The sequence below is a fragment of the Centropristis striata genome, chromosome 5 (assembly GCF_030273125.1).
Source record: "Centropristis striata isolate RG_2023a ecotype Rhode Island chromosome 5, C.striata_1.0, whole genome shotgun sequence".
NCBI lineage: Eukaryota > Metazoa > Chordata > Actinopteri > Perciformes > Serranidae > Centropristis > Centropristis striata.
The window spans coordinates 32,212,868-32,239,930 of record NC_081521.1 but is presented as its reverse complement, the minus strand read 5'-3'; the positions used below and the strand labels follow the sequence as shown (position 1 = coordinate 32,239,930).

The window sequence follows — 27,063 nt, the reverse complement described above, 5'->3', positions numbered from 1 at the left end:
CTAAACATCCATCAGCCATATCTGCCCTTTGTCATTTTCAGCTATTCTTTGTCATTCTTAGCTGCGCTTGGTCAGCCTCAGCTGCACTGTCAGTCTCACTTCGTTAGTTTCAGCTTTATATGTCAGCCAGAGCTGGCCCTTTGCCGGAGTCACCTGTACTTTCAGCTGAAATCATACACAATAGCATACTGATACTTAAAGTTAACAAGGTAGCATACCAATGTATTTGCATATGGCTCACTTAAATCTATTGTACCAGGTGAGGCTCATCACTTTAAAATATATGTACCGAAAGGTCCAGAATGATCTAAATCTCCTCTTACCTACAGTAGGTGTGCTTAATGATGAACCCCTCTTGATCATAAGTGTTTTTTAGCATACGTAATGCCCCCTGAAGACTATATAAGGGCAATTGTAGTGCAGTGTGCGAATACTCTGGCACATTCCCAAAAGTTTGTGAGATGCCTCACAAAAAAGAAGACAAATTTCATATGCACTGTTGAATAAACTTAAACAAAGTATCGCTGCTCTAATGTTCAAATGCATCCACTCCCCCTGTCTTGTCCTGCCTTTGCCCCAAAGAACCAAAACACAGAAGAAGCACTCCGGAAGTGTCCGGACATCACAGACCGTCTGAGGCTTCTGGAGCAGGAAGTGGCTCGCAACAAAGAAGAATCTGGGAAGTCACAAGCGGAGGTGGAGAGGCTGATGGCAGCTCTGAGGGATGCCGAGATGGACAAATTGTGCAACGAGAAGAAAATCGCTGAGCTTGAAAGGTGAGGGTCAAAAAGTCAGTGACATTCATATCCATTACAAGACACCACCTGGGTGTCCTCAGAGACCGGTGTCCTGTCCAAGTGACCGGATCTTTGTAAGATCTCAATTCATTCCTAAGTGCTCTATTTATAAAGGAGTAATCCATGAGACATAAACTGTCTAGATTGTGTCCTCCTAGCACTTGAACCACTTCCACACTGTCATGCTTTTTGCCTGATGTAATCACACTGTAGAAATGTGCACTGTAACATATGCACGTGTAGTTTTTAATCATGTGACTTAATGTCTTATCATTTTTAGCGTCTGCAGACCTGGGTAAGTACTTCTTAGTGTACCTGTTAAACATATCATCATAATACTGCAAACACTGTCCGTAGTCATCACATTTGACATCATGCCATGGCTGTTGGGTTGATTTGAAACTTTCCCAGGTATAAAGTTGGAAATTGGGGCATTTTTTTGCCTTAAATCTGATTCCCATGAAGCTCAGATTTGACTACCCCAGTGGGACAGTAAATGTATACAGCAAACAATCTCGGCCCTCATTCCTGTCACAGCAATACCACAATTAGAGACTTTATATGTTTCCTGATTCATATCACAGGAGACATATAGCCTTTCCATTGTGTTGACTTCTGCATATCTTCACATTTCATCGCTATCATGAGTGCTATCATGAGTGCTATCATGTGTGTTTTCCTCATATCACAATGTTTTTTAAATATGTGTCTTTAAACCCAACAGGTAAGTGGATTTGCTTCTGTCTTTTTATTACTGTAAATGCATTCAGTAAATGTGTGCGTGTGCATGCATGTGTGTTTCTGAGTTTGCCAGGAAGGCAGCCAGCAGCATGCCAGTGGGAGGTGGTGTATCCAGCCCAGACACTGGCTGTTTATACTACTCTGTTTATTACTGGCACAGCGCTACTCAATTATCATCTGATTTATGGATTGGCATTGGTGTGTACATGTGCCCAAATGAGTGGTTGTTTGGTGCCAACGCAGAGGTACTGTGTGTGTTTGTGTGTGTTTACTTCATGTGTGTGCGTGCATGTGTGAAGAAGAAGCAAAGAAGGAGGCATGTTTCCGTATGTGTGTCTGTACATAGTGTATGTCTGGAGTGGTTATAATTAGTTGTGTGCTAGTTGGCAAGTATGTAGATTGATATTGGTGGTTTCTCTGTTGGTGTATTGCCAACTGCACAAAAGGAGCCACAAGTGTGAAAAAAGAAATGCAAAAGAACAATTTTTTAACACGTCTTGGCCCCGTCAGGTGTGTGAACGCTAGCTTTGGTTCTGAAAGACTTAGAATGTATCTGGATGAGCTGCATGCACTGAATCCAACACAGTTTCCTGCCTCATTCATTACCCGTTTTACAGACTCTCCACTCTGGCATGGAAACCTTGTGCTGACTCAAGCTGTGTGGGAACGCATGAGCATCAAATATAATAGGGATACAGTAGCTCCCGCAGAGTTTGTTCACACAGTCCACTCTCTGTTTCAATGTGTTTATGCATGCGTCATGCCTCTACCTCTACATGTGTCTGCAACTCACATGCAGCTGTCACCAGCGTGCGCACCATGCACATGTGTGTGTTAATCTGTGCCTTTAGTTTCTGTGCGGAGTCGTTTGTGGAACATAAGTGTTTGGGATCAAGAGTTTCTTTCCCCTCAGCTCGTCCAACTTCTATGGGCTGCTGTCTCATTAGTGTCAGCCAGTCACTCCTATCAGTCTGACCCCTCCCCTCAGGTCAGTGGTGCAAGTCAGAGGTCAGATGCAGGTCATGTGGAGGTTATCAGAGGAGCATCCACTGCTGTCATATACTTCCGCTGTAAAGTAATGTAGGAGGAAATAGATTTGGCTTTTTTTAGTTATAAAGACGTGAAGAAGAACTTTATGTACTTTGGCTGCAGAAAATGACAAACCATCACAACCCAGTTCACAATAAACCTTATCTATAAATCATGAGAAGAGTGATTTAGTGCATAAATAACTTCTTAACCATATGCTACCATTTCTATGTCACCTTATATTCTCTTAAATAGATAAACCAGCCATTTTGAAAATACACGGTTGCTCATAATGTTGGAATAATACATTTTTTAGACTTAGACTTAGACAGACTTTAATGTCATTCAGTTATATTAAAAATATGCACATTGAACGAAATTCCGTTGCATTGGCTCACAATGTCATAAATAAAGTATAAATATAAAATATAAAACTGTAAAAAATAGAATATTTATATTGCACAGAAGTGTATCAGCAGAAAGTGTTTTTGTTTATTTACCTCTTTCCATGAAATGATTGTGATAATGTTATTTATTCCTGACAGATAAGTATGTAAGTTTGATTAATTATTACTTTGTTTTATGCACAGGTTATTAAAAAACAAAACATATCTTAAATACTTTATAGCTAAATGAGACCAAATCATTGTATTTAGGCTTATTTTCAACCCGTGATGTAGCCTAGACTAGCCTTTCATATTAGATTAAATGTTATAGCCTAAATACAAGTGTCAGAAAGTGTTTTGAAAGGCTCATACCCATTAATATATTAGACATATTACATCGAAACAAGCAGGCTCGTATTTAGGTGCAGTTATTTTTTATCATGCAGTCAACTATCGGTTCAATAACCAAGTTTTATTCTTGTCAAATGGCATTGCAGTGTTGAGCGATATGTTAAAATGTTTTAGTCATCCATTTGTACAGGTGGGTGTGTTCCTGTGCTATGGTGGACAGGCAGACCATTAAATTAGCATAATTAAAGGAAAATCAGCCAGCCACTTTCTTACTTACATCCTGCTAATGTGATAGGTGGGCCTGCTTGCCTTTTAGTGTAGCACAATGGCAGAAATTCTGCAAATTTATGATAAAATCTCCTGCCTCCCACGTGTGTCACAACCCAGTCTCTTAGAATGACTGCTGTAGAGAATAGTGGAACATCAACTTATTGCATTGCAAAGACATTTAAGATACAAAATAAAAAAGGTTTTTTTTGCGCATGTGTGTTCTGTGACAGCATGGGTGGATGAGTGTGTCAGTATGCTGATTGGACTTCTGTGTAAGACAGTGTTTGATGTGTCTGGGCAGAGGATGAATGTCTTTTTAATCAGAGTGTTTCTGTTGGAACTCAGTCAGATGGCCTATTAACCACTATCTGGTTGGAGAGAGAAAGAAGAACAGATGAGGAAATATACACTTTCTCATCCAGTTGGCAATGCAGCAGAGAGAATCAAAGATGAATGGAGCCAGCAGGTCATTGTAATAAATATGTTGCAGCTCAGAGGAGTATCACTTGCAGCTATTTCGTAGCTTAGAGCTGCCAGTGATCTACTGTAAATCATCAATGATAACATAAGGTAGTTTATTGTTGGTGTTTTATTTACTGCTGTGTGTGCAGGTGTAAATCCTAGCTAATCTGCCTAAGTGATCAGAGACACTGAACAGGCTTTGTGGAAAGCAACTGTATCTGCTGTTAACACTGATGCTAATAGTTGGATTTGTTAAGAAGAGCTTTGAGAGCCACGGTTACTGATCTCTTGGAGCAGTTTGTGTGTATATGGTGGACTAAAATGGAAAAATACATTACATACATATACATTTCGTAGTATGACACACTAGCAGTGAATCATTCTAATCTTCTCCCTAAAATTCAATAAAGTAGCATGTTAAGTGTTTGCCCTGCATCATGTTTCTGCACTTTATGTAGTTAGTAACATGGTATTGAATGTCTTAAAGTGCATAAGATGTTTCCAGTGAACAGTCTTTTTGGCCAGTTTTAATTAACCTTAAACTTTAGCAGTAAGGATGCATATTTAAGAGTTTGTTGCTTTCAAACAGCTGCAGTTGGTGACAAGAGTTGAGTGTTTCTTTTTCCCTTCTTTGTGGTTATATATCATTAGCAAGTGGAATTATTTTGTACAGTTCATAACGCTGTTTCAGTCCTACACTTTAAATGTTTCTGTGGAGATGTGGGAGCTAAACTTTAAGAAATAAATCAGCCTTTCAGTCTCACCATATCACAGCTATTGACGTGGTAAGCGCTCTGGTATGTAAGGGAGGGTTTCAGGAAAAGGGAGGTGCGTGTGTGTGTGCATATGTGAACATATGTATGTACTGTAAGTGTGTGAGTGCATGTGTGTTTTTAGGGTGACACTGAGAAGAATACATGTTACTAGTGTAGTTGGCGAGCGGCTGGTGAAACTATACCGTTCTCTATAGCCAGTTTTATACCATACTGAACTGAAACTCTTGTTCTATTTCATTCTCTCTGACCGCTTGAGTTCATTGTTATCTAGGAATTTCGTACTGTCTCTAGCAGTCAGGAAGAATTTATAGAACCTTAGTTGTATTCCGTTAATCTTGTGGAGTGGAGCAGAGAGAAAGGAGAAGTTTAAACTTGGCAGTCTGCTAATTTGTTGCTCTCGCTACCAATACAAGCTGCTCTGTTTCAACAATGTTTGGCTGAAAAAAATGTGCATGCAGGCTGAAATTTAACCGTGTTGTTCTGATAGGACCAAAGGGAAACTTGGTCTTTCTTTGTGCCGTGACGTGCCCAACCTGCAGGGGGGGGGGGGGGGGGCTCAGTGAGCTGTGGCGAGGAGGGACACTTGGCATCCCCAGATCCCTACGGTACATATGGTACCAGATGTTTAGAACACTCATTTTTGGAAAACACACATAAGCAACATATTTCAATATGAAAATGTTTGCAAATAGCTTGTGTATTTGCAGGTGTTCATATTTATACATTCATGTTAACAGACTTGTCAACTTCCTGTTATATATAGCACTCATTACAGCATTAAAGACAAGTTGCACCAGCACCAGGGAGGAGTGTTTCATAACACACCCATCAAATACACAGACTTACCCTACATACAGTGAATTACACTACATTTTCACACATTTAAACATGTAGACACACATGCAGACTTACTAATTCTTCCTCTTTAACCTCCGTTCTGTTTCACCCTGTCATACACACACAGACAATATACAAAGGCAACAGTGAAGCAGTGTTTGTGTTGCGATAAGACATGTCTAAGCACCATAAAGCATCTATCAGTAATAAACAGACTTGTTCTGTTTGGATCTCTCAGCACTACATCTAGACAAGCGCCTCAGATAAAACTTGAGACTCCAGTGTTGATCCAACTACCTCACGCTATACTTTCATAGTCACTCGTTTCTTCTCCTTTTTCCTGTATACCCCCCTTTCTTTTTCACTACAGAGAAAATATATTTAATTCAGATCATATCTGCCTCTTATTCCATATATTGTGCAACTGTCCTGGTGTGTCCTTGCATGCTTGAAATCAGAGGATTTTGTTCCACTCCGCTGTTTATTAAAAGAGAAGAGGAGGAGACAGAGTAAGAATTAAGAGTTATGAAGGGGGAGATAAAAATCTGTTGGTTTCTTTTAAAGGTTTATTACTCCTTTAAACCTGTATTTACCCAGGAAACGTCAACTGAGAATGCATACACTTTTGCAGAAACACCCTACTTAATATTCGCAGTTTCCCACATTCTGATCTGGGAATGCCTGCAGCTTCCTGCTTTTGACCACTTTTTCTGAGCACTCTCGACTGAAGCCATTCAGCCGCTCTTTGTGCCTTGCTCAAGAGCACGTCAGCTGTACTCCTTGAAGGAGGTTAAAAGGATTGTTCATTCATTCTGCTTTTCTCAATACCTTTCTGAATAGGTATTGATGAAAAGTGTGAGACAAAGAAGAGGAGAAAAACAGAAAATTAATGTTAGGATAATGGAAAAATAGAGTGGATGAGATAAAGACAGAGCGATAGAAATATGTATAGATATATTCAAGAGAGAGGAAAAAAACAGAGCCGTGCTTTGACAGCCAGAAATAAAGCGGAGCTGCTTATGTTGGAAGGCGGATGTGTGGAATGCTCCAGGTGAAAGAAGCAAGAGGAAATGTGAAAAATTACTTATTACGCTCAGTTTAGGAAATGGCTGGACTTGTGCACAGTGTTCCCTCGCTCTGTTTCTCTCTCTCTTTCTCAATTCATCTTTCTACGAAATGTCACAGCAATAAAATACTATTTTCCCCCTATGAATTTACTCACTTCGGAGCTCAACAAATCACAGATTTCCTTCATATTTTCCACTCAGCCCAGCCCGTGTGCTTCTCTTTCACACTCTACGTGCCCTCATTTGCCTTCACATTGGTCAAAACACTTACTTCATTTTGCACTGATGGGTCGATGGGGGTGTATCAGCTATCAAAAGGGACCAGCGGGTCTGCTGGTTTATACACCTGTGCCAGTAGCGGCTGCATGTGATAGCTGATATGCCCTCATGGCAAGTTTGTTCTCTATGGACATGCCTCTGAGCTTATAAAAACACACACGCAGACATCAAAGATGAGAGTCTAAACAGATCCTCCTCCTCCTCCTCTTCTTCACTGTGTAAATATGTGCGCGCATGTACGCGTGTGTGTACACATACTTCATTCATAATGGTAACAGAATCGAATGATAATCTTCATTTACACAGCACTTTTCAAAACCCACTCGTAAAAATGATAAAAAAGCTTATAAAATCAACAGCAGAGTCATTAAAAAAAGAAATAAAGAAGAAAGCCAGAGACTTGAAACGACAGGCCTAATAAACTGACCAAGGCTGTGTTTTTGTACACGGGGAGTAATATTAAATATAAATACTGTCATAAAGTTCTCCCGTCCTGCTCTATCTTCTCTTACTATTGCAAATATTTCCTCATTTTTTTTAAAGCCAATATGTTGAGTTTGTGTGTGTGTGTGTTTGTGTGTTTGTGTGTGTGTGTGTGTGTGTGTGTGTGGCAAGGTGAGTGTGTATTAAATATTCATTCATCATGTTGTTAGGTTTATTTCACATTAATTGCACACCAACATCACTCATAAAATCTGACACACACACACACACACACACACACACAAAAACCATTCTAAGGGCTGTGACAGTAAATATTTGCCCATATGTGGGGGCAGCTTGTATGTTTTGCCCAGAGTAAACACACCCGTGTGGATATGGAATAATAATGTGGCGCGTTTTAGCAGCTGCTTGGTCGCAGCCTGTTTACAGTGTTGGAGGGTTCTCTTAAGCGCTAATTTGTCACTGTCAGCTTTTTCGCACCTTCTATGCATTTTTTTTAACGTGTGAAGTGAACTGGGAGCTCAAAAGATTCTATTTTGAGAGTTTTTGTGAGAAGATATAGATTGTGTATAAGTGCAGCTGTGTGTGTCTTATGGTGTATTTGGTTTTGTGGGGTGATGTGTGTCTAGTGAGTGTATTAAGTGTGTGTGTGTGCCATAGTTCTCCGGCTAAGTAAGTTCAGTAAATGACAAGAAGAAGGTCTTTGTCTGGAGGTAAATACGCAGCCTTCTTGGCTGGTTAATACACGGTTTAGCTCTGTAATCAGGATCGCAGCAATGCACAACACTGACAGCAGATTTATTATCCTGTGTGTGTGTGTGTGTCTGGCAGTGCCATAGACTTATTTATTTTCTAAAAACACGTGTGTGTGTGTGTGTGTGTGTGTGTGTGTGTGTGTGCGTGTGTGTGTGTGTGTGTGTGTGTGTGTGTGTCATCCTGTCTTCTTATCTGTAGACCTACCTCTTGCACATATCTATTTTTGAGGATGTGTGTGTTTGTGAGCGTGCATGTGCTTGCATCTCCCGTCTTCATGTGTTTGTGTGTTTTGTTGTTGAAAGATTTACACAGCAGTGTCTCACCTCCATCAGTCAAGTCTTGTCTTGTCCCAGTCTGCCGTGTTACCAAGACAAGACTTACTTACCTGCTTTACACACTGTAGTCCTACCATTTACCTGTATGATGCAATATGCAGGCCTTGCTTTAAATCAGAAAATAAAGCAAAATTATGGGTTACACAGCATTTTATATCTACATTTTAACAGGGGTGTTCTGGACTAGTGGACTGATGGTGCCATCCTTTTTTAAAAAATATATTTTGCTCATTGAGCGCAGTGGTAGTTAGTAAGCCTTGTGTTTCAAGGATAGCCTTGGTCATCGTGAAAATTGCAGAGCCAGTGGGTTTTGTGTGTGTGTGAGTGGAGGAAAAAACTAAGTATTTGGGTGACTAATTTTATTTCTTCCAGTGTAGCAATCCACAGAAAGAAGCTAAAAGACATGAAGGTGAAGAGCCATCTGTTTCTATGTGCCTCCCTGCTAATTTTAACAGAGAATCGCTCATAATTTTAAAAAAGCATTCTGCAAATACTGTAGTCTTTGATTTAGTAAAATCAGACATTCAGCACCCCCATGAAGTCTGAATGGAATGATCACAGATTTTCCCCCACTGCGGTGATAAATCAGGCTCCTTAGATCCAAGGGACAAATATTCAGCTATTTTGGTTCATCCCTACTCTTTATATTTTGGATACTAATAGTACATTTAATGATAAACTCTCTGCCAACAAAAGCAACACAAACGAAATACTGTTCGTTTAGAAATTATTATTTAAAATTATTGCACATATACACTATATGTGCACTGGATGTGTGCATACATCTTTACATGAATCATATTTTGTGAGATACAAATCTTGAATTCTTGGTTTGAATTATAGATCTACGTGTATTTATTAAGCACCTCTTTATCTGTTGTCACCTGTTTTCCTCTCCCTGAAGGCAAATGAAATCACCTAACATCCAGAAGCAGACGGTGGCGGGTGAGATGAGGAAAGATGCCTTTACTGATGGACATCCGCACTCTTTATCGCAGGTTTGAATATGTGTATGTAATATATGTGTGTAATATGTGAATGTGTACATACTTCTGCCTCTAGCTTAGCTCTTCATCACCTCTTTATCACACATTGTGCAGATTGGCTCTTTCTATAGTCATTTAACCTGTGCTATCCTCTACGCTTTCTTTTTCTGTATGATTCTGCTCAGAGAGCCCTTTTTCCAGTCCTTCATGCCTCCTGCCCCCCTTCCCTCCCTCAGTGCATCTCAGAGTCAGTCCTAAGTGGAAGAGACAGGCATTTAGTCCTGCAGAAATCAGCTCCATACGCCAGACAGGAGCGGCAGCATAATGGCTCAGATGGGAATAGTAAAGAACTGATTAGTCAGGCAGGAGAGAGTATCTTTATTTAGCATTTTTGATGTAATTTCTAATAGCTATTCTTAGGTGTCAACACGAGTGTCAGCGGATTGTTGCACAGTGTGTGTGTGTCTGTATAGATGCTGGTATGCTGTATGCTAGCCTAAAGAGCTATACTGAGGTGTTAATATGCAGACTGCAGCCATGCCAGGTTATTCCCACAGGACCGATGAAGTAGAGTACACCTCTCTGTACCTCTCTGCCAAAAAGAACCAGAGCTCCTCTCAGCCTGTTTTTGGTAGAGCTATTTTGTTATTTCTGTGTGTGCTGGCAGGCAGCATCCAACATCCTATTTCCTCTTCTAAACAGTGTCTGAGTAGCACACATTAATATTGCTACAACCTGGAAAGAGACATGAAGTGAGTGCCAGGAAGAAAGAAAAAAGTACAGCGACAAGTGCAAGGGAGTAGTGGGATTGATGACAGGAGATAGATGACGTCCAAAAAAGGAGCAAAATGGAAAGTTTCAGAGGTGATGAACTTTTTTGGTAGGTATATATTCCATGTTTTGTAAAATACGGACTAGAGGTGATACTTGTGTTTGTGTGAATGCAGGAACACAAGCTAAAGTTAAAGTCATCCGTCCATATCAAAACCTGGCAATACTGATTTTAGTATTTGAAAATGGATGGCTCTTAGGGTGGCAATGTTTGGTGGTCAGTCAGTCAATGAGAAGAAATAATTCTCCATACCAGCAGGTGGCAGTAGTCTGTGTTCGTCATTACAAAAGAGGGAGACCTAGGACTATATACAAACCATTGTTATGATACAAACATACAGTCTATGTGTGCCCGCGTTTTTTCTGCTTGCTTTCTCTTCTTGTGCACCGAATTGCTAAAGCTGAACAGCCAATCAGAGGGATTTCTCTCACTGACGGGCATAGCCTCCGATTCAATATGCTCTGTCTGCTGAAAAGCTGCAGACTAGCGCCGGACGCTCCACAAAATCTAAGGTCACAGATGTTCAACCTAACATTGGTTGTTGGCTGCCTGTATGGTGTATCAGGGTCTCAAAACAATTGCATGTGATCCCCTGACTCTTTACTGATCACCACCTTCAGGTTAAATTTTCATTTTTTTCCAAACATTTGGTTCTTCCTAAAAAAACATCCCATCAACCTCAGCTGTACTTTTTTTTAGTGGTAATTACCAAATGAATAACTAATTTGTATTTAATACAGTAACATGCTAAACTAAGATGGTGAACAAAGTACACATTAAACCTGCTATTTATTAGTGTGTTCACATTGTGACTGTGAACATGCCAGCATGCTGACGTTAGCATTTTGCTCAAAGCACCATTGTGCCAGAACAGCATCAAAAGCTCCTAGTATGGCTTGTTTTAACATAAACCTTGAACATTAACAAACATCTTTTTAAATTTGAAACCCTGATGATCAGATGTGTTATGAGCATTAGATACAGTAAAAATAAAAACAAATTAAAAAAACAAAAAGGGTTTTCTGGGAAAAGAACTGAGTAATAGCAAAATTGTCAACAGTGGTATTTCTGTGTGAGATGTGAGATATCTTTAAAAGGTTATTCATTGGGCTTCGATCCATATACAAGAATATAATTGAAATAAATGATGTTCCTCTGTGGAGCCATTGTGCAACACAAAAGCTGAATGGACAACACAACCAGCCAGAAAACATTAGCCAATAAGTAAGACCCTGTAAACCAGTTTTAACAGCTAGAGCCATAATGAACGTAATATAATAGGATATATTAAGAACAGTATGATTAAATGCAGCAGCAAGCTATCTATGATGGCGATTAGTTAAAAATGTATGTACAGTGTTTTCTCAGCAGTCAGGTTGCTCTCTTCCCCCTGCTCGCTCTCCCTCTCCGTTTATCTCTGGGTCCATCAGGAACACGCTTGGAGGGTAAACACAAACAAACAGGGCCTTCCCTCACTGCTCCCTCTCCACATCCATCCAGGAGAGTTTATGTGGGATGGAGCGATAGCATCTCTACGCTCCATCGTCTCCATCGCGCCACGCTGCACTTCACAAACACAGAGAAAACACACATCGGAAATGTTCACTTCAAGCGTTCACACAGGCCTTTTATTTCTCTTTTATCTGTAACAGAGAGGCATCAGTGACACTCAATACCCCCCCTCTATTTAGAGACACAAGGATTACAGAAACTCTCGTTTTAAATCTGGACACATTTAAAAAAGATAGACAAATTTCAGGTTTTGTGTGTTCCCACAGCCTGTACATTGGACTGATACTATATATGAAACTCCTGGCCAGGCACACATGCTCAACATTTTTTTAAATCATGAAATAGGACACATAGAAGTTGATGCTGCACACTTAAGTTTTTTGACAGAGACAGATGTTTGTGTGGTTTCTGTGCCTGTGTGTGTGAAGCCGAGGATCATACATACACAGCTGCTGGAAATGTGCATTCTCTCACTCTCTGCTCGTTTATTTTAGTGATTATAATCCCTCCATCAAACCAGAAAGGGCCAGACTCCATAATGATCCTTCCCAGGGGCATTAGGTGATGATTGGTGCTGCAGAGGCAATTATCTTTCCATTTCTCCCCACTCTTTGTATCTCTCTATCTCTCTTGCCCTTTTTCCATTCTTTGTATTCTTGAAAGCCAGCAATATTCTCTTGTTACTAATAAAACTCACATAACACACAGATATGCACTGACACAGACAGACAGACGCATATACTGCACACACACACACACACACACACACACACACACACACACACACACACACACACAGGCAGACACAGCTTTCTGGTCAGGTTTCACTCGGGGGTCCAGCGGTGGCAGCCCCATCTCAGTGGGGTGTGTGTCTGTGTGTGTGCGTGCATGTGTGTGTTTCTGTCTGTTAGGAGGGGTCAGACCAGTACTTGTTGATTCTGGTGCATCGAATTACTGCCCGTCTGTCACATCCAATTACAGCTTTGGACTGCTGACGCACACAGCCTGCCTCTGTACGTGTGTGTGCGGGTGTTTGTCGCTCACCTCCAGCTGTGTCGTGCTGACGTGACGAGCCACAAGTATCCGCTTGTGATTTGGCTGGCTTGGCACTATTTTTTATCGCACTCAGGGATAATCCCATCGCTCGTGTTTTAGTTGGTATCACTGAATTAGATGCTCGAGTAGCCTTTTTTTTGGTCATAAATAGTGTTTTTCATGAAGCTATGAAGAGCTGGCTACACGACGATCTATTTGTGATATGGGTACCGAGTCAAAACTCACTTTAATATTTATTAGGTGCAGTTAATAGGCCTTTTTTGCATGTTCCTGGCGCTGTCTCGTAAAATTACTTTCACTTGATTCTTTTCAGTTTTCCATACATTTAGCGTATCCTTTTTTGCTGTCAGAATAGATTCACCATGTGTGAGGCACTGTTTAGCTTGGACCTCCTTATATATCTACAGCACAAAGAATTAGCCGATCGCTGTCAGACTTAGTATTAACTTTAGACACACGCACACATATATCAGCTATATACTGATCCTGCAAAGATGCAATTGTTTCGAAGCATTCTGACTTCTACAAGCAGCAGTCCTGTGATAAAATATCAGTTTAAGAGCTTGTGGAGTTGCTTTGTGAAACATTGAAACATTTCAGCCAGGGAATTTTCTCTTTTACTCATTTTTCTTTGTTGCTGTCTGCAGAGAGTTTCCTATGCATCCTCATTGCTTCCAACAATAGCTGTGGTTCCGCAGCATGTCATATTCATTGAATTGTGCTTCTTCAAGTTTGTTATGAAGTTTGTGGTCTTGAAGCTTCCAGTGTTGATTTTGTCTCCTTTTGATGGCAGGTAGCTGCTCTCGCTCACATGCATTGTAACCATTGTTATTAAAAATTAGGTATTGATTGTTGCTGCTTTTCTGTCTATGAGGTTGCACTGACATGATGTTTCATATTCATTTGTTTATATCAGAAAGTCAAATTTGTATTATTTCCTTCAACATTGGACCAGTTATTTTAGCTGGTGCAGATTTTGTTACTCAGTATCCACTTGGCACATCCCTTGTTTGTGTTTTACAACAAGTGTAACTGAACTCTTCTTTGTTCAGCTTGAAAGCGCCTCATCCATGTGACTCTCAGGCTTCTGCACTGCTCCCAGAAAAGTGTGAACGTGTGAACTTGAAGGCAAGTCAACTTTTGAGAAGTAGGAGAAAGAGAGAGAGGGAAAGAGAGAGAGAGAATCGGGGGTTTATTATTTCTGTCCAGTGTTTTCTTTCACAGTTCCATCACCCAGTGTGGAGAGGGATTCTTTTCCTCCACTCACCATAGGTGTCAGAGAGGCCACACACAAACTGTGCATGTGAACATGCACAGTCTGCTCCACACACCCACACTCACTCATACGGATGTCGACAAAGGTCACAGCACTTACACACCCTCTCTCTCCATCACTTATCACTCTCTTCTGTCTTGGCTGTGTCTCTTTCTTCTGAGAGAGTCTTGTTCTTCTCTCACCAGAGCGTTTTTACTACTTCAAGTCTTTCCTTTTGTTTCTATTTTACATGGACTGGATTCGTTTTAGCAACAGGATTAACAAATACACCTTTCCTCAACTTATCTTGTGTCAGTTTAGTATTATGCCATGAAAAAAACATTTGATGACGAGTTTTTAAAACAAAGTATACTCAAAGGAAAACACTCTCCCCCTGGCTTTTGCTACTTTGCTTCCAACCTTCTTCCTCGTCCTACTCCCGTGAACTCCTTTCGCCCCCTCAGCTTCCTCTTTCCGCTTCCCAGGATGCCATGCGGGAGACAGCGGAGCGGATTGGCGAGTTGGAAAGGGCTCTGAGGGAGAGCATGAACACCTCGGCACATAGGGAGGCTCTCTGGGCACAAGAGGAGACTGCCCGTGTTCAGGCCCAGAGACAGGTTTACCTGATGTTACACACACTGAATGAAGACTCAAGACCAGTTTAGGCATACACACACACACACACACACACACACACACACGTAATAGTCTCAGACATCCTACATAGGCAGCCTACCTTTAAACTTAAACAGGTATCAGCTCACCTAGGACTGAGAAGGACTCCTGAGAAAATATGAGGGACTTAACTGCACCCCCATGTGGCTAAGCATGTAACTGGAGGCAGACTGTGGCTACTGAATCATTCTCTACCCTAATATATATATAGCTAGGAACCAACAAAAATCATTATTGCAAAATGAATCCTTTTTTTTCTACCTGCCTGTCATTTTCTTCAATTTTTAATTTAGTTTTTGTTCTCTAAACAGTCTCTCCCGAAAGAAAAATATCCCTCTCTTCATTTTCTGTCTCTGTTTGCCTTTGTAAAAAAAATATGAGCATATGTTTAACACATTGGGAGTTTATGTGCAAGCAATCAGAATTCATTAACAAATCTGTAGACTTGTAGTCTTGAAAGAGTACAGGCTGCCCGTTTACTCTGCATGTCCTGCTATCTATCTGCCTCTCGAATGCCAGCTGGTTTGTCTGCATCTTTAAAAAGCATATGTGTGTGCATTTGTAATGTGTGTGTACGGGAGAGTGTAGGTGTGTCTGTGGTGGGAAAGAGAAACAAGGCAAGGGAGTGTGTTTCCTCCTGGTGTGAGTGTGCATTTGAATGAGAATGACCTTGCATTGCTGATGAGTGCCACAAGTAATATGAGAGCAATCGGCGGTCAAAACGAGAACTAACATTTTGAGACAGAATGGTGGCTGCATTGCTTCAAACACACATGCATATGCTCCCTCACACACACACATTTAAAGGCAGAATCTGATAGAGGAGAACTTTAAAGATGAAGCGAGGAGATTGGTGGACAGAGCAGGAAAGTAAGAGAAGGTCAAACTCAGTTTAGAAAATTCTGTGAGAGCCAATGCTAACTGTGGCTTGTTTTTTTCCTCTTTTATTTTGCAATTTCTGTACTTTACACGCTTGACTTACAGTCAGCATGGATACTATGTTTATCAAACAATATTCCAATCCACTGTGAAGTCTGAAAAAAAGTATATTTATATCTGTGGGGCTTTTTCGCACGCATAGAATTAGATGATTCAGCTTTGACCTAAGTTTACCTCTGTGCAGCCAGAATCAGTGAAATCCTTTCACAACTTTTGTCACGTTAACACTTGTTGACCCTAAAAGTCATAGTCAACTTGCTTTCATTTAAAGTCAATCCAGACTCTACACATAGAGAACGTAATGAACCAGCACGGCGTCATACTGGTGACTGCACTTGAGCCAGAATAGACAAGCCACTAACACACAGAGAGGTACCCATTTGGCTCTGCACTGCTGCTCCATCATTGATGCTCACTGCTACAGTAGGTGCTGTCAACACATTGAACTTTGTGAGCCGGCATGACGTCACTGCACAAGGAGGCAGCGAGTCAACATGCCATTAACATGCAGTTACACAGTCATCAGTCATCTGCCGCTCTTGCCTTCAGACTCAGGAGTGTGTGTGGAAAGGGATGTTGAGGGAATAGAGAGAGGGACAGGTCCTTCTGAAACATCACCTGACCCTGGCACCGTTTCAGAGCGCCTTGCCAGACTCACATTCTCACATTTTTCCCCCACTTACTCTTTCTTCTTGGTTTTCTTCTTTCTTCTCCCCTCTGTCCCAGAGTAATCAGTCTCATGATGTGTAATGCGCTGAAAGTCTTCCATCAGCCTGACCTGCTGAAATGGAGCATGGGTAATGCCCTGGGTCACTTTTCTTCACACCCCCGCTCTCTAAGTCTCTCACTGCGTCTCTGCGTCTCTCTGTCTCTTGTCTTTCTCCTGCCAGAATTTCTGCTGTCCATCCACTGTCCTGAGCCTTGTTCTTTCCCATCTGCCTTCTTAAGTTGTCGCACCCAATTATGTCCAAACTCTCCCTTTCTCTCTATCTCTGTTCCTGTCTCTCTCGCTCTCTCCCCCTCTGTGGCGTTTGAACTAGGCCTCTGAACCAGCAACACCGACGCAAATGGACAAGAGGGATTTGGCCCTTACCTCTGAGCCCCCAATCAGCTTAGCAACTAAAGGGGCTTTGGGCCAGTCTTAGCGAGCCTTAGCCTGGCTGGGGGGCTTTGCCTTGAAGTTGAGCTAAATTAGCACGCACAGGCTCACTGCTAAGCTGATTAGGTCCCTAATTTCACTAAAATGCATTGTATTCCTTATTAATGATGTGATTGTGAAGTGAGGGCTTGCCTGGGTGGTGGACTAATGGGGGACTGGGAGGTAGACAGTTGGCGCATGAGGGTTGATAGACATGTGGTGGGTGTAAATGGAGTTGTGTGTGTGTGACCCTTGGCTTTCAAGATGAAAAGCCTGCCTGCGGATTCTTTTAAGCCTGAAAAAAGACATCAAACCTTACACACGGTGTGATTTCGGACCGTTGGCTGTCTTGTTGATATTGGGATTATTAACTGCTGGATACTACAGAGGTCAGTTGTTGTTGGCAGGGATACAGGGTGTATTTTATTCAAAACAATGCTTTGTTTCATTTCTGGGAAGTCATGACTGAGAGTTGTCACTTTCCCACCATTTCAAATATCTACATTTGGCGCTCGCTCTGCTTTCACCCTTTCTTCTCTCACTCCATATGTGATATTCATGAACAGTCAGTGAGCACATTATCTGACATCTGTGAAACACACCTAGAAAGCCAGCAGAGATGGAGAGTGTCCTGAAAATGTGTGAACGATTTGGCCCCTTCATAAAAGAGGCCCATTCCTTTTTTCATGTCCTACCCCATGGAGTGCTTCCCCCTAATACTCCTTCTCTCTTTCTTTTTTTCCCTTCTCCTTCACTTTCTTTCCCTTTGTTCATTTGTGATCCAACACTTCAGAATTTATTGTTTGACTATCTTATATCACAAATCTGCAACTCATCAGAATTAAAAAAAATATATAAATTAAAATTCTCGTGGCCTTCAATTCAGCCTGCCTAGCACTGCATCCTATTGTAAAGTACTTGTTGTTAGACAATTAGACACTTCCTGTCTTAGGATAATGACGCCCTGAAGTCACATCCTGTCTGTCAGACACGCAGGTCGGCCTACATGGCTGGAGGGCATGTGTGTGCAGAGGGAGGAGATGTAGTTGAAGGGTTGAGCGTTATTCTCACCTGCTCTAAAGTAGAGCCACACTTGAGATAAAATAAGTGGAGAAAGGTGGGAGAGAAGAGGGAACCCTTGTTTCCAGTCCAAAGGTCAGCGGACATGGGACATATAATTCAACTAACCTTTGAACCTCAGTAATTTTACCTGCTCCTAGATGTCAACCATCCATTCATTTTCATGTTTAGTCAGTCATTTTACCTCATTTTAGCATTCCAACACGTACCCCTCCTCCCTTTGAAGTACTCGTATACATTTATGTAAACAAATAAAAGTGCATGTAAAGCTTAAAACGCACTGCCGACACAGCGCGGCGGCATGTCAGCATCAACTGGAAGCGTCACACTCCAGCCTGTCAACAGAAGACCAGTAGATTTCTTCCTGAAGAGCCATTCTCCAGAAATACGGCTCACCAGGCAAAATCTTTTTTTTTACCATTGTCTTTCAAATAACAATATCGGGGCTCATATACCTCAGGATATCTCTTGACTTCAGCAACTAATCTCTCCCCTCATCCATTGCTTGACGCACACGCATAGAGACAGCAACAGAAAGAGTTAACCTACAAGAAGGAAGTTTTTGGAAAGATTTTTTTTTTTTTTTTTTTTCATTTTTTCAGGGACAGTTAGATTGGAAATAGGACAGTGGTGTGAAGTGCCCAAGGTGGCTCAACCATTAGCACTGGTGCACATCTAGCTGCCACCAGTGTGAGGTTTGTTAGGGTTAACAAACTCCACAAAATAACAGGGGCAGCTTTGACGCGCATTTGTCGGCAGTGTGTTCTGACCTCGAGTGTCTATCTGATTACTTTATGTCCATGTGTACACGTGTGAGAAGTACACGGTCGTCCATAAAGTTGGAATTATTTTTGCTCTTAGACACAATTCTCTGTTAATTGTGCTTTTATTTTCATTATGATGTGTTTGGAAGATATTGATTAATAAAGTTTTGAGAAGATACACACTTTTATCTGTCAAGAATATATCACATTGTCACAATAATTTCATGGAAAGAGGTAAACAATGTTTTATTCCAACTTAATGAGCAACTGTGTATAATACAATAGATTTTGTATATTGACTTTTAGTGACACATGCTATATAATTTAATGAACACAGTGGTATTATGTTAAATACCATCATCCCTTCCTGACATTTTCCCAGTAGAGACTGACATCTGGTTTCACGTGCCACATAATCACCTAAATATAGCATCTCCATATCAGTGTAACAGTAAGAGCAGCCTCTGTGTTTTTGACGACGTTGAAAATTGTCCCGTCAGAATTTCTAAATACCCTGATATACCTTAATATCTTAATAACGCCAGAGACCCATCCTGTTAAGTTTTGATGATGTATGTATGAAACCTGTGTGTATTTGGTTCCCCTTCAATAGTTGGAGGAGCTGATGGGGGCGTTGGAAAAGACCCGCCAGGAGTTGGACGCCACCAAGCTGCATCTGTCCTCCACTCAGCAGTCCCTGCATGAAAGAGACGGACACCTTAATAGTCTTCGCCAGGAGAGACGAAAACAGCTGGAGGAGATTCTGGAGATGAAGTTAGTCTCACACTCAGCCATCTGTCTTTATACACAGCATGATATCAGCACAGTATTCATAGCTTATCTATCTATCTATCTATCTATCTATCTATCTATCTATCTATCTATCTATCTATCTATCTATCTATCTATCTATCTATCTATCTATCTATCTATCTATCTATCTATCTATCTATCTATCTATCTACTTTAATCTACCCTGCTTTCTTTCTTTTAACAGATGTAACTCTTTTCAAATCATTACACACAGAATAATAATAACATCCTCTGTAACCGCATGCCATGTCCTCCACATGAATGGTTATGCATTTCTCTAATCAGTAAAAGAAACATTCAACTTGGCTTTTGAAGTAATATGAATGAATTAAACTGCATTTGCATTAAGACAAAAAATATAATGTGTGATGCAGAGCAGCAAGAGTCGTTGGTAACTGCTGTAAGATAAACAGTCAAACAAAGAAACCACAAGTGTTTGTGGTACTGACTGCACACCCAACCCATAAAAGTATATGATCAAGGATCTTTTATTAACGTTGGCATGGTTCGCTCAGCGCTTCATCAGGCACAGTTTCATTACCCTGCACAGCAGCTTCTTGGCTGCAGCAGAAACCTGTGTTTAATACTGTATTAGGAACATTTATACGCTCACCTGTTCACATGTGCATCTGTGCACGAGTGTTATATAGACGTCAGAGCTGAGGTGTGTTTTGAAGCAGGATCAGCTCTTGTCTATAGCTGCCTTGTGAAAAGTTTATTGAGGACAGGTGTTGCAGCCTTACGCAGCAGGTCAAAAAAATGTGTGTTTGGCTGTTTTGCTCATTTGTATGTCAGTGTGTGACAGAGAGAGAGTTAGGGGAGTACGAGAACTGCCTGCCTTTCCATGTGTGAGTGTGTGTCGGTGGGTGTGTACGAATGTGTGAGTGCAGTTCAGTGATCTGTCAGTGGAGCGGCTACATGTGTGTTTGCTTTGAGCGCTCTGATTGAAGGAGCATGGAGCCACATATCTGGTTGTCATGTGCCGCAGAGAAATGCCTTTAATGTCAGCCACTCAGTGCAGTACAAAAGAGAAGGCTGGCATATATGTATTGAAAACACAACTTTTAAAATCCATTACGCCTCACAAGCCTCCTCTGATCACACTAACTCTAAAGGAATGTGTGTATGCGGTCTAAATTATGTGTGTACAGTCTGCCGGTGACCGAGAAAGAGAGCTCCCTTGCCCATGTATCTGCACACACGCACTTGTGATACAAACCATCTTCCTGTCTCTTCCAATTTCCACCATCCAAACATAACCAGGGATGTTTAGCAGAGGAAATGTATTACATATGAAACAGACACAGTCCGTGCTTCTAGGTATGTACGTGGGATTAGAAAAACGCTCAGGGACCTGGCATGTGAATGATACTTTTGTACCCTACTGGCACTGGGCTCAAATTATTATTATATTACCATTAGAAAGAAGGTTAGTTTGATGGTTGGTTGACATAAACAGCAACAAAGTAGATGGGATTCCTTGCCTTTGTGTTCAGGCCTTTAACTGAATGCAAGTCTACACTGGTAAGAGCTAATGGAGGGGGCACAGGGGGCATGAGTGTGTGTGTGGTCTCTTGTGGCTTTGAACCTGTATGTGTCTGTGTGTATGAAGAGGTCAGAGGCAGGGGTTTGGGGTCACTGATGATGAGGATTAAAGGACTGTTGAATTGCGAGGGGGCGAAGCTTCGTGAGACTGACTTACATCTGAAACAAGCCACAAAGATACGCATGTAGAATGTACACACAACCTCAGTGGAACTCACATATAATCACTCACGTCTGCAGACATGCACATACTTACACAAACTTTGGCTTTCTGCTTTAAAAGGGGGCCATATTCCCACAGCACAGCTCTGGTCCAAGTTAGCACAGGGAAAACTAAACAGGACAGATAAGGCAGAGAAAGAGAGGTAACAAGAAAGAAAGAGGCAGAGAGAGGGAGTGAAAGCAAGACAAAAAAAATGAGACAAAAAAGAGAGAATGAGAGGGAGGGGAGGATGGAATGGAGGGGCTACGCAAACTGAAGTATTTCAAATCTTAGAAATCATGAGAGAAGTTTGATTGCATGCCAAGTTTCTCCTTCTCTCCGCTGTAATGTGGCATTTGTCAAGAAGACCAGCTGAAGCAAACCATCTGAGGCACGTTCCCCAGTGAACTGGGGAGCTCTGTGTGTGTGTTTTTTAGTGTGTGTGTGTGTGTGTGTGTGTGTGCGCGTGTGTGTGCGCATGTGTGTGTGTGTGTGTGTGTGTAAGCCAGAGAGCGAGAGCAGACTCTTGGCTTTTCAACACTGTTAATGAAAGAGACAAGAGGGGAAAAAATCATTTTCAATATCCTCTCATTGCATGCTGGGTTTCCTAGCTTGTTTTGTGTGTGTGTGTGTGTGTGTGTGTGTGTGTGTGTGTTAGAGAGAGAGGGGTGCAAGAGAGAGTGCATTTTCATATTTGCCTTTTGCAGATACGGAGCTGAATGCTTGATGTATAAGGAGCGGTGCGGGTCTGCTCTATCACCCCACACCAGATTGAGTTTCCACCATACTGTACAGTACACACACACAAACACATACACGCGCACACACAGACAGACACAGATGGCCTCCAGGGGAGCTAGTCATTAAATGAGTCTTGGGTCACAGGCTATAGGTGCACAATAGAGAAATTATGTGTTTGGACATTTTGAATAGCTAGTCATTGAGATGTTTCCATAGTCTGAATGGGATAATACTACATGCCACAACATTGCAGTGGCTTATTCAACCTGATCCTCCTGTAGACACAGGGAATGTAGCTGATATTATCTCTGTTTACATTTTAGTGATGGAAAATGATGATAGTGCAAAGAAAAAAGGTAGCAGCAGCTTTGAGGCAGACACATAAAGAGATGCAAAGTGGAAATTTTTAGAGGTAGAGAAGAGGGGTGTAGCCGGTTTGAGAGATGGAGGGAAAAATCATGCATATATTATAAGAAAGACTCTGCAAGACAGTAAACACAGGAAAAGAGAGAAGTCGTAGCAAAGAGTAAGCAAGGAAATGGTAAATGATAGAGAAAAAAATGGGTGATAGAATGAGGGAGTGATGATGGAGGGGGTGATGGATGGATGGAGGGACAGAGGGAGGGAGGAGGAGAATGATGGAGGAAGTGGTGGAAGAAAGAACAGGGAAAAGATGGAGTAGAGTTGTAAGGGTTGGGAGGGAGGAGAGGCTGGTTAGCAGAGCAGAGCTGGAGAGAGAGAGAAGAATGACTAAACACAGCGTACCATATCAGCAAACACCTGCACCACATCCACCTGTTGAGTCACATTTTGATTCAAAGAAAGTAGTAGGAGAAAAAGATGTTCATGCTTGGCTGAGTTTGAGAAATAGAAAAAGATGTATAAAAAGGTAATGGAAATATACATACATATTTTTAAATACATTTAAATACCTATTTAGCTTCATATTTTCTTATATTATATTTCTCTACTTTAGAAAAAGCAAACTTTTTTTTTCAACTACACGCTTTTTCTCCCAAGAATATTTACTTTAAAATTATAATTTTTTTAACTTTCTTTTTATTCGTGTTGTCAGGTAAAAAAAAAAAAAAGAAAAAGAAAGCCACATATTGGAACAGAGCAGAGTTTTTCAAGTTTTTCAACCTAGACAGTAGGTAATATCCCTTAGAGTGTATGCATGTAAATAAAGTCCATTTAAAAAAGATTATAATAATAATTTTGAATCATAATCCTGAAATGCGCCCATTTTCAAAATTCATACATGTTATTCCTAATAACATTGAGAGAATTATCTAAGACAGTCCAAAAATGTTAGTAAACATGAACAACTCCCTCCCAAAATCAAAAGTCCTAAAACTTAAATGTGTGATGTCATGAAGTGTGGAGCTAGACAATTAATTGAAAAAATATGTTACAGATGACACTGAGAGCCTCCAGGGGTATGTTTTATGGGTACTTTTTACGTTTCAGAACTGAGAACATTACAACGGAATAAAGCTCATTTAGTTTTAGCAGAATAGGAAGAAAAGATACATTCTGTTGGTCCACAAAATCAGTCGCTTATTAATTGTCAATGGAGCAGCTCCAGCCTTTATACTTGATAACATCTTAAGTTTGCGACTAACGTCCCTGGTTTCTGGCTTTAAAAGAGAGTAACTCATGCACACAAGTATTGATTGAACTTTTCGAGGCCAGTTTAGGAGGTTTTCCCCTTTAAGGAAAAGGTCACTTTCTCCATACAGTGTATTTCATTGACAAATCCAGTCGTCCTTTAATTGTGGATTTTCCTGCTATGACTTTAGTGTGATTGTGAGTTTGTCCAGCATTTTACAAAGGTATAGTGTGCGAACAGTGAGTAATTAAAAAAATAATAACTGTTTCACATTTTCTTTTGCCAGAGTTTTGTACATGTGCATCAAATTTATACTATTTAGATATTTAGACAAAATATCGACTCTCATGCTAACTCCTTTTTGTCCTGTCATTAACTCAACAGGCGAATGCGCTATTCTACCCACAATGTAAATGTAATCAATTCTAACCTGCAACCCCAAATTCAATTCCGTCCCTGAAGTGTGTTCATGTATTCGTTTGTTGGCTAGTTACAGTAATCCGTGGCATAATGAAGCTTAGAGCAGTAGCGACGTTATGACTTTCAAATCCCCAATGTAGACATCCTGTCTGCACAGCACCATTGCCATGGTTACACTGACTAAACACACAGAGAGACCAGCTGTACTGGCAAGGTCATGTCCCCGCTCACTGATCTCTCTGAGGGGCCTGGACACACACACACACACACACACACACCCTTACAAACTCACACGCAGATATACACACATATAAAGCATTTGCAATCATTGAAAGACATTTACACCGAAAAGTAAGTTTACACATTCATTTATTCGAACACGTAGCACTGCGTCTACACGGTTTTGACAAGACTTTCGCATTTACTGGCAAAATCTGCAGACAGGTATGGTGTTACGGTGCCATTGTTGTCATAAGTAATGATGAGACATAGATGGTCGGTGCGGTGTGTGAATGGGATTCTCTGTATTGCAGTAATGAGGAGGTGCTGACCACACATCACCTTCCTCTCTCGGCGAGCAAGTTTGTATGTGTGTCGCCTCGTGGGAACTTCGGGCCATTCATCATGTCTGTCTGTGCTCCCGTGCCCTCTGACACACGTGTTTACCTTCGACATGTGTGTCGACTGTCGGGCCTGTAGGTGTGTTATTATGTCAGGGCCTAGGCATGCTCCACCCTACTCCTCCTCCTCCCTTCTTTGAGGTTCTGTCAGTAGAGGGCTTCATCACATGGAAAGACTTCTACCTGGGTCCTATACAGTAACCTTAAAGGGTGGAGGGGAGAGTTCGCTTAGTAGTCGCTCTTTGAATTAGATTTTGCACTGTTCAGCTAATGCAACTGGAGGTTAAGTGCCTGAAATTTAACTTTTCTGACCCATTTTTCCTAGACCATGGTATTTTCTTGGACTGCACTCTGCAAACGTCATGTCTTGGGTCCACTTTTCTCAGAGTTTGGCCGTTCCAGCATCAATTATGGTTATTTTTTATCACTACTTATTAATATTTTATTGGTACTTATATCCGCATAGAATTTTTGGCAAGCATTGACTGAACCAGTACATATGAATTGGAGGTTTTATTTCCTGTACAGTATGTAAATCCTGCCTTAAAAACTGGCACACAGACGTACACACACTCTCTGTTTCCCTGCAGTATGGTAACTGTTGTGTTGCTGTCATAGCAAAGAGGATTTTCAAGCCACGGAGTAGACGCGTGAAGTGTCATTGTCTCCTAAAGTCAATGTATGAGTGACTGAATGTCGAGAGCTGTCTTATAAAGTTGATGTTGAACTGAAAGATGCGTTGACGCTTGGAGGGCATTGGTCCAATACAGAGGATAGCACATGTGTTTAGTTAAACTGATAGACAGAGATGGAAGAGTCTTTCCAGTAACAGAAAGAACGTCTTGTCTTATTCTCAAGACTGACATGGTGAAGATGGGGTGATTGTGACACACAAGCAAGAAGAATGCAGTGAGTGACAACTGGAGAGGAAGGGGAGGCCAAGTCAAGGAGGCTATGGGAAGATGTTGCATATGGAAACTGCTTTCGCCTTTGTAATGAGTCAGTTTGCCCCACTAGAGTAATATCATTCTTTTATAGTCTTACTTTTACTCCATCACTCTTTTAATGCTGACCTCCTTCACTTCCTCTGAGTATTAAATGCTCTCCCTCCCTCTCTCTTTTGTCTTTTCCTCTCTCGTTCTATCTCTGTAAACGGGTGGAAGAAGGCCTGGAATTTATCACACATACCTAATAATTACTATCACAGGAAATGGTCCTGAGGAAGTAGGCGCACTAGCTCTGCTAATTAGTGTCAGTCGCAAACACACATACTTGCACGCACACGCACACACACACGCACGCACGCACACACACACACACACACACACACAGCTAATTAGTGTCATTTGATTTTGATGTAGAAGTCTCGGGAAAGCCCAATCTGATTGGCCTTAGGGAGACTAACACCCCCAAGTTTACTCGGTTGTATAAATCTCAAGACTAATTGATTGGAAGTCCTGTGTTTGTGTGTGTGTTGGAGCATTTATGTGTGTGCATGAGAGGGCAATTGATTAGGTGGGCCCTGCGGCTGTAAAGAGGCAGACCAGGACACAGGACCAAGAGGTGACCACTGACGGCCTCCTTAACGACGGTCCTGCCCTCAGGGTCACCAAAGGAATGAGGAGAAGGAAGGGGAGGTCAGGGAAGGAGGTGTTGTCAATAATAGTGTTTGCATTTTGAAGATTTGCATGAGAAAATCTTGATGGAAACACCAAAGTTCGATAAAAGTTGTTGTTTTTTTTCTTTTTTTAAAAGTTAATGCGCTAAACAGCAGACGATTTTTCCGAATAAGTTCTGACATAGCAAATATTTAACTCATATGAATGATCAGCTGTTTCCGCTCTGCCGGAAAACCCAAAAGAAGAAGAAGAAGCTGTTTTTGCTGTCTGCACCTTCCTGAAGACTTCTCTACATTTTCACTCGTGGGTGGCCAAAATTGTCCGATTAGCAACCTCTTATTTTTGTTGTTTTTTCTCTCTTGCGCAATCTCTACTTCTCCTACTGTTTGTAGGAGAAGTAGAGATTTGTTTATTTGCTCTAAACAAGTTGATCTTGAACTTCCCTAATTCGCATTTTCTTTAATGCAATATTTCAAAATTTCGCTTCAAATTCGCTTCGGCTTTAATGGAAACAGGATTGACACAGTAGAAAGATACATCTTGTCATGACAGTAAAGCAGATTTTAATTCAGATAGAAGCAGTAGCAGCAGAGATGGAACACAAAGGGTTAACTTAAAGTCCAAAGAGAGTGTGCAGCAGTGAGAGATTTTAGAAAGAAAGAGGGATGAGTTATTTTAAGTGCAGCCGTATGTAATATGTTGTTGGATGTACTGCGTTGTAAAA

General features: G+C 41.2%; 1 protein-coding gene across 1 annotated transcript in view; it reads left to right on the top strand.

The window, feature by feature from the left end:
- The window catches only part of LOC131971019 (ERC protein 2-like), a 164,353-nt gene that overhangs the window by 65,089 nt on the left and 72,201 nt on the right, over nt 1-27,063 (top strand). The window contains exons 11-14 of the mRNA XM_059332285.1: nt 583-776; nt 1,078-1,092; nt 9,435-9,528; nt 19,381-19,541. Of these exons, the coding sequence (XP_059188268.1) occupies nt 583-776; nt 1,078-1,092; nt 9,435-9,528; nt 19,381-19,541 (464 nt within the window). The remainder of the gene's footprint in view (nt 1-582; nt 777-1,077; nt 1,093-9,434; nt 9,529-19,380; nt 19,542-27,063) is intronic.